At 34.7% G+C, this 8781-nt stretch overlaps 1 protein-coding gene across 1 annotated transcript; it reads right to left on the minus strand.

The window, feature by feature from the left end:
* Nucleotides 1-541: 541 nt before the first annotated feature.
* LOC107800871 (uncharacterized) lies at nucleotides 542-2003 on the minus strand. The gene has a single exon (XM_016624121.2). It carries the CDS (start codon nucleotides 1865-1867, stop codon nucleotides 677-679), a length of 1191 nt encoding a protein of 396 aa, XP_016479607.1. The 5' UTR covers nucleotides 1868-2003; the 3' UTR covers nucleotides 542-676.
* Nucleotides 2004-8781: the final 6778 nt, after the last annotated feature.

Below are 8781 nucleotides of genomic sequence, written 5' to 3' on the forward strand. Positions count from 1 at the left end.
CGGGCTGGGCCCGGCCCACAATACACCCTTATTAATTGCAAACAAATGAGGATAAGTACAAACTCAATCATTACACAATACACCTAGCTTTCGTTCATTACTATAAAGAGTATAATAACTAGTATCCACCGATGGCATAAACTCGTTTTTACACTGGTAGGTAATTTTAAAGCCTATTACAAGTAAGTTCTAAAATGTTTTTATTTTTATTAACATTTAAATTATAAATAAGGAAATTAGCTTAGAAGATAACTTGGACTTTACATTTATTCTACCCAAATAATAATCTTGTTTACCAAAAATACGAAGGATTCTACGTCTTCTCCATTTTTATCGATCATTGCTGTGTTTACATTTTCTGGCTCTTCAACACCATTGAAACAATGAGCATCCCATTTAATCAATCTCTAGCTTTATTATACATGGGCAAAATGTCGTATGCTAGCTGGTTCTAAATTTGGACCCAAAACAGAAAAAATTGGCAAGAAAAATACAGGAAATAACAAATCAGTGGCCAAACATACTACAAGTGCTCTTCATATTAGAAATTGTAACCTCATTTTACAAAAAAACAATAATACTCATGTAACTTGCACTATAGCAGAAGAATGATCAAGTGAAATTCAATTATTTACTCTATAGTTTTGATATGAGTCAAACAAACAGTATTTAAGTTTCAGAGACCTTCATGCTCTTCCATATTATTCACCATCACTGATCGTATGCCAGCTGGCGCAAAATCATCATGACTGACGTCACACACTCCACCGTTTCCAGAAACATCACAGTGAGCGCGTGACTGTTCCAACTGAGCAAAGCTTTTCTGATCAGCCGTGAGATGATGCATGTGAGGAAATGGAACCGACACTCCATGAACCACAATCCTACTGTTATGCAGCAGATCAAAACTAATAATTCTCACGTAATTAACCTTCATTGGAGCTAACACGCCTCCTCCGCCAGCAGTAGTTACCACCAATTTCTCCTCGCCGTCCATCGTCGGCAACACTGTCCCCGCCGGCAAACTCACCATTTCCCCAGCCATAATCCTCCTATTCGGCACAACGTGAAACCTAAAATTCGAGAGATACGCATGTCCTCCACTAGCAAAAATCGAAACGTCATCTAACGCAAACACCGTCATCGCCTTAAGCTCGGAAAGCTCAGCGTACTTCACTCTCAGCGCCAGTGCTACAATACTGTAACCGCTGTTACGCAACCTGATAATGGCGTCCTTTAGCATGAAGCGCATGATAGAGAAAGGCGATGCAGAGGACACTGTAGACACCGAATTAGGAATAGGAAACGAATCAAATGACAGAGAACTCATTCTCTCCACATTACAGGAAAGCGGAGAGAGGTGTGATACGAAGCCACGTAATCCATGCACAAGGATCAAGCCATTATTGAACAGATCCGGCTGAGTGACTTCAACGCCGTTGATGAAAATCTTCGCGTCACGAGTAGTAGTGGAGAAAGTGACAGTAAGACAGCGATTCGGAGCTAGGGTTTCGAGTTTAGTACCGAAGGCTAAAGTGCGAAGGAAGTGAAGTGGATAAAGGCCAGGAACAGAGTGTTCCTGAAGGAGAAGAGGGAGGGAACAAGTAGGACAAGTGATGAGAGAAGAGTCGGCGGGAGCAAAGACGGTGATTGGAGTGGTGGTGGTGGTGAGATTGGCGGCGGTTGCTGCAGTGGAGAGCTGCTGAAATCCGAGAGAAGAGAGAATGGTGGCGAAGAGAGAAGTGTGGTCGTGAGGAGAAATCATCGGAGATGGAGTTAGCGGCGGAAGTGAGTCGGGGAAAGTGGCGGATGCGGCGGAGATGAACAGAGAAATGAGAATCAGAAGGAGATTTTGAGGGATCTCCATTGTTGTTGCTTGAGAGTGTGTGTATGTGAAAAAGATGAATCGAGAAGAGTAAGTGGTATATGCGTGAAGAGGGTCTCGGCAGGTATAACTGCAATTTCTCAGGGCGGGAAAAGTCGGTTATGAGATTCCTCCCTTGAATTGACAGTTCTGCCCCTGCTTATAGCATGTAATTACTGTTTCTATCCTACGTAAGCGTAGCAGATGTTTACTGAATTAGATCACTTAATAAAAAGCAATAGCAAGTTGGAGTAAGTGACTATGTTAAAGAGCCTGTTTGGACATAAGAAATTTTTGAATTTTTTTCGAAATTAGTGTTTGGTCATAAATTTTTTAATTTTCACTTGAAGATGCATTTTGAATTTTTTCGAAAATTTAGAACTCCAAAAAGCTATTTTTCAAAATTTTCACTCGGATTACTCACAAAACTTCAAAAACAACCCAAAATTATATTCGTTTCCAAATACAACCTCTAATTTTCGAATACTATTTTCACTTTTTCTTTGAAATTTTACGATTCTTATGTCCAACGCCTACTAAGCATGTCTTCGTAATTTAGGAAAAAGGATAAATAGCTTGTTGGAATCAAGTAAATTACATTGATTGCACAACTAGATAAAACTAAAATTCTGACGATCCGACTTTCTTATAGCTGGTATATAACTTCTAAAAAGGACCGTTAATTTTTGAATTGGAATTATTTTTTTTACCTCAGTGAATTAAGCTTAAATTAACTATCACTTTCAGAAATCTTATGTTTCTATAATTCGTTCTAGTCAATACAATGTAATTCTGTTAACTTTTTAAGAAACTTCTGTTTAAAATAATTGCAATCCATATTAATAATTTTACACTTAGTTCTAACCTAACTTGCACCTCCAATTCATTAATTTAGAGAAAAGTTATATATTTACAAGATCATGTCATGACTTAAAAGTAATTACAGATAAATATATATAATATCTATTAATTTCTAACTTAGTAAAAATGATAACTAACTTGATATAACATGTTAAATTACACGAACTATGTGTGTGTGTGTGTGTGTGTGTGTGTGTGTGTGTGTTTATATATATATATATATATATATATATATATATATATATATATATATATATATAAGTTATATTCGATATAATATTAGCTAATGCACTAATACTTAATGCCAAGCTTAATTTGTGCATGTCCACTGAAATTTTATTCCGTCAATCTTGAGCGCATCAATAATAACCGGCAAAATAAATATTTTTTATATAGAATATATAGCATACATATTTTATACATAATCCGTATACATTTTTTATATAATTAACTAGCGGATATAATTACTCTTGGCCGACCGGCTAAATATGTAATTTTGCCCTTCTTCTTTTGCAACTTTAGCCATTCATCTTTCGTTTGGGCCTCGAATATTTTGAACAACTGGGCCGCATTATTGTCTTCTTCTTTCCTGTTTCATCATTCTGTATAGCAATTTCTAGTCATCTCAGTTTGGGATCGAAGTTCAGATATCGCTCCAACTTGAGTTTGGGCTTGTAGATCGATATCAGGAGGAAGTGCACAGTTAGCCACTAAATAGAGATGTCTTTATTCTTTAATCACTGTTTAAAATACATTTACTCTTTAGTTAGTGCTTAATAAATTTTTATTTGTCCGGACGAAAATACCCCTATGCTAGACATTGGTGCTGTGTAAATATTAAGGACATAGTGTCCTTAACTTCATGAATACTATGTAAATATTAAGGGTACAAAGTGTCATGTCATGTCCTTAACTTCATATGTGCAGTGTAAATGTTAAGGACATGGCGTCCTTAACTTTATGTAAATGTTAAGGACATGGCGTCCTTAACTTTATGTAAATGTTAAGGACATGGCGTCCTTAACTTTATGTAAATGTTAAGGACCATGTCCTTAATATTTACATAACACTCATGAAAAAAGGGTAAAAATATCTTTTTGTATTAATTTTAATAGAGTAGTGACTATTTTTGCTCAACATTTAAAATACTAGATAAAAATTAAATACCATATTAAAAAGTGGCTATCTCACGCCATATCTACTCGATATCATCTTTGATCAAAACCTGCAATATTATTCTAATTAGTACTTATTGTTTACCATTGACTTGTCATCATTAAAATATACCATAATGCTAACACCACTCGTATATATGTAAATATAAGGGCATTACCAGTACTTAGGTTACCTTTTCTCCTTATAGTTTGATTTCAATAGTTAATTAGCTTAAATCCGTCTAACACTTAATTATCTTTATCGTAACTTTTCAACGATCTTATACTCATAATAATCCCTGGCTGTTGAGATATTGACAATATATGCAGAATACTGTAATGCTGTGCGTGAGTGTTTTTTTTTAAAAAAATAAAATAAAATCAAATTGCGCCGTCTGGTGGCGTGGTCCTTTCATTCCAGTCACAAAAATTACATAATTAGGAAGACGATACGTGAGTTGATAATCTACATAATAAATAATTTGGTACAACCAGTTAAACTATTTTGTCAAAAAATTCAAACAATCAGTATATATTTTTCGTCTTAACAACAACTAGGGTTTCTTTTAAGATACCCACTAATTAATTTTATCATGATGGCCATGAGCCAAAGTATTTACTGCCTTTATTTTTGATTTTCCAACAATTATTAATTATGATGGACTTCATAGTTACTTTCTTTTTACATATATCAATTCCAAATGTACTTCATTGCGATCTCACTTAGGATAATTTCAAAAATTACCCAAGTCAAAATTGGTTACACTTGAATATTTTCTTGTTGCATAGGATACCTTTATCCTAGGATACTTAATAAAGAGAAGTTGAATAGGAAAATGATAGGTGAAAATAATCAAAGGCAAATGAGAAAGTCTAAAAAGAGGAAAGGGAAGGAGGTGAAATTTTTTATGAAGGAGAGAACATAAAAAACTGAAAACTGAAAATATGGTTCGGGTTGTGGTTTTTTTGTAAAATGAGTTGGGTAAAAAAAAAAAAGAAATGGGCTATTTTAATCTGGTGCTGCCACGTGACACTCCATCCAAAAAAGGGTATTTTTGTTCCAAAGTATGACAGTAGGGTATAGATAACCCAATAGTATGACGCCAGAGGTATGGATAGTCCAATAGTATGACGAGAGGTACAGGTAAACAATATTTGAAAGTAGATGGGGTATATTTGGCTCTTTGCCGAATTTTTTATGAACGAGAGAACATAAAGGCAGTCTGGTGCACTAAGCTCTCGCTATGCGCGAGATATGGGGAAATAAAATAGGATATCATTTTCCCCTTATAATCTATCTACTTTGATCTTTTCTTTTTGGAAAAATAAGCCTGCTGCATGACTAAAAGGTAAAGTAACATTTCAAGCTATATATCCAATACTATAAAATCTCAAAAAGAAAAAACTTCTTTCTCCTCCTTTATTCTCCTATCTAACTTTTAAAAACTTTTCCAAAAGTTTATTTTATAAATGTATAAACAAAAATTATCAGCATGTCGGTTTTTCTTCTAAAAGTGCACAAAAAGATAGACCCTCATGTATTGACAAAAGGCAGAAAATCAGTCACACGTGGTGTTTGTTATCCTCTAAAACCAAAAAAAGGCAGTATATGAAACTTCAGCAAGAATGTTTTGGTGATGACTAATGACTGATAAAAAGCATGCAAAGAAAAAGAGCTCTTTTCTGCAAACATATATGCAGTGAATTGAGCTTTTGACTCGCTAACAAATTCTGTTTCCTTTTCTTATGAGTGACAACAAGAACGCCCGATGATGAGATTCTCGATCGATTTGATCGAATTTCAAAAATAGTGGAGCGTTCTCTCAAGATCTTTTTACCTCACACGTTTAGGCTCATATTATGGGCATGGCTACAGTTTCAAACATTAAAATAAAGGGTTTAAGTAATTTTCTACTTTATATTGTAAGTAATTGATTGTCAATCTATCTTAAAAAAAACTTTTAATTATGGGCGAAGATTTTAAAGGGTGGTCCGTCGAAAAAATTACACTGCATATATATAGATAAAATATTAGGTTTTAAGATATATAACCAGATGTGGAGCCAAAATTTAAAGCTTATGGGTTCGGAGCTATAGTCCTTTTAAGTGACTGGGTTCTAAATTAATAATTTGTACATATTCAATGAATTTTTTAAGACAAATACATGGATTGGACCAATGCGACTGGGTTCGGTCGAACCCGTACTCGATGGGCTTGCTTCGCCCTCTATATAACATATTCTGAATACCCTTTGTTGAAATTTTTTTCCACTTCTTTCAAGTTTGAACACCCTCAAGTAAATTTCTAACTCCGCCATTGCTTTTAATAGCAACACGTCAAACTACTATGTTAATGGTAATTAAAAACAACGTTTTAAAAGGCGTTTTCGGGACAAGCCCTATGGCGAAGCGCACCAAAAACACCCTGAGGCGATGGTGTGGGGTGAAAGTCTCAAGAGGCATACGCCCAGGCGTTTGAGGTGTACGCTCGGGCATTTGAGGCTCGTTTTTCAATGAGACGTAAGCCTGAGAGACTTTTTAAAATTAAAACAAAATTTGCTGAATAAGTCCTTCATATAATATCGAATTTTTCAAAAATCAGCTTGATAATTACTCAAAAGTTTTAAAAAGGAACTGAAATGTAAAAGTCAAGTCCTTTTTTATTGAATGAAGCCCTAATTCATGGTCTTTTCCAATTTTTTATCTTGTCTCCTAGTCTGCTAATATCTCCCAAAAATAACGAATATTCAATTTTTTTTACAAATACAAAGAGAATTCCATTCTCCTTCGTAGTAGCAAGTTCAAAGTTTAAATTGCAGGTTGGTCATCCTTTTTGTTCCTCCATTTAAAAAACTTTATTCTTTTAGATTCAAGTTACTTGTGATTGCAATGATAAAAAAGTCGAGACCTACAACTCTAGGGTCGATCAGATCCCGGGAGCACCCCTAGTCCTCAAAGGTATGGACTCAAAGAAGTACATACAAAGGCCATTCCCCGAAGAAGCGGCCCCAAAACCCATCCCAAAGAAGTTCAGAATGTCAGAACTCCCTAAGTACAATGGTACCACTGACCCTAATGAACACGTTACTACATACACCTGCATAGTAAAAGGCAACGATTTAAAGAACGATTAAATCGAGTCCGTATTGCTTAAAAATTTCGGAGAAACACTCTCGAAGGGATCCATGATGTGGTATCACAACTTGGCTCGTTTTTTTTTTTTTTTTGTGTGTGTGTGTGTGTGTGTGTTGTGGGGTGGTAAAGCAACCAAATACTAAGGTGGTCATTTAAGTTTCTCCTTGTATTCCTTTAGGCTTTTGCTTTGGCCTTTCACTTTCAGCACTTTTGAGGTGACTCTCGCTATTCTCCTCTTGTTATAGTGCATGACCTTTGTCAATGGCTAAAAGCTAAAATCCCACTCCGACTTTATATCTCAACAGCTACTGATAAAGATTTGTCTTCCCTCTGATTGAGTGATATGGTCCTACTCTGATTTACGTATAGAGGTGGAAAAGAGAAAACAATTATTTTTAATACTAATTAATACTGTTCCAGGTTCCATATCTTTTATTTTGTTAGCATTTCATCATTGGTTCTCTAATCATGATTAGCAACAATTCTTTTTCCAATCTTGTGGCATACAATGTAGTAATAATATGTTTTACATATTCCTTGAGAGAACTTGCCAACAAAGAACAACTACGTTCAGCACTTTTTTTTTTTGTAACAATAGATGAATTATTGCATTTATATTTTTCAAAATCTTGATTTTATATAAAGTTTTAATATGAAATTAGTGGGTGTGCCAGAGGCGGATCCAGTATTTTAATTTTATGGATTCAGCATTTACGGTTATTAGTATTGAATTTTGTATATTTTTAAAGTTATAGGTTCAGACCCACTATATATTATAATTTTGAAGAATTTATACTCTGTATCAAAAGTACATGGACGAGGTTCTATAACATTACATACGCCTCTGGGTGTGCCTATACGTGCCACCTAAGATACATCCGCACGTAGCTACATAATAATTTACTTATGTGTGCTTGATTTGCTTAAGACAATAATAATACAAGTAAAATTAAAAACGTGCGAGATAAAATCTTGGCTAGACTCAATTCATAAAACTAGTCCTAACCCCATAAAATTTTGCCAAACATGCCTTCTAGAACATTTTACGTGGTACAAATCTGTTAGCTTTTGTTTTCGTCATTTGATTATCGGGCAAATGCATTAGAAAATATTGTTACTTTTTACCATTTAATCTACCATCTGTAACTTTTTTTTTTTAATTTAAAAAGGTCACTAGCTAATTTTACTTTTAATGCAAAGAAAAAGCTCCCACCATGCAAAAGGAAAAAGTGGCCACGACAAAGGCTCTAGTGCTTTTTAAGACAAGTGACTAGTCAAAATAGCCACATTTTCAAGAACCACAAACGAGCGACGCTCCTTAACAAAATTTGCAAACAGTGGAAATTAATTAAATAGATAAAAATAATTGTACAAAAGGTAGTGTGAAATGGACTCGCTAGTCATGTCTATTTTTGTGGGTAAAACTTTGACACTATTTATGTTCCTAAAAAAAAAGATCCATTTGTGTATTTCTTTAGAACTACATAAATATTATGACATGCGTATTTAATATTATAAATTTCAAAAGTCTAATAGTTAAAAAATATTATATATTAAGATCATAAAGTAAAGATTTTTTTTGTCCCTTCTGGAATGCTCAGTTGGTTTGGAAGGTGGTCATCCATACCGATTACCGTTTACATCCCTTGTGTGATTTGCGGGCTATTGCACGGGGTTTACCCGTGCAGAGTGTTCGGGAGAGGCTGTAGCAGCCGCCCGTTCCTCATTAAAAAAAAAGGTTTTTTTTCTCTCAAATCTTTACTAGTC

The sequence above is a fragment of the Nicotiana tabacum genome, chromosome 5, assembly GCF_000715075.1.
Source record: "Nicotiana tabacum cultivar K326 chromosome 5, ASM71507v2, whole genome shotgun sequence".
Taxonomy (NCBI): domain Eukaryota; kingdom Viridiplantae; phylum Streptophyta; class Magnoliopsida; order Solanales; family Solanaceae; genus Nicotiana; species Nicotiana tabacum.

Coding starts and splice junctions, on each gene's coding strand:
- LOC107800871 (XM_016624121.2), bottom strand. CDS start 1,867: ATGGAGATCCCTCAAAATCTCCTTCTGATTCTCATTTCTCTGTTCATC.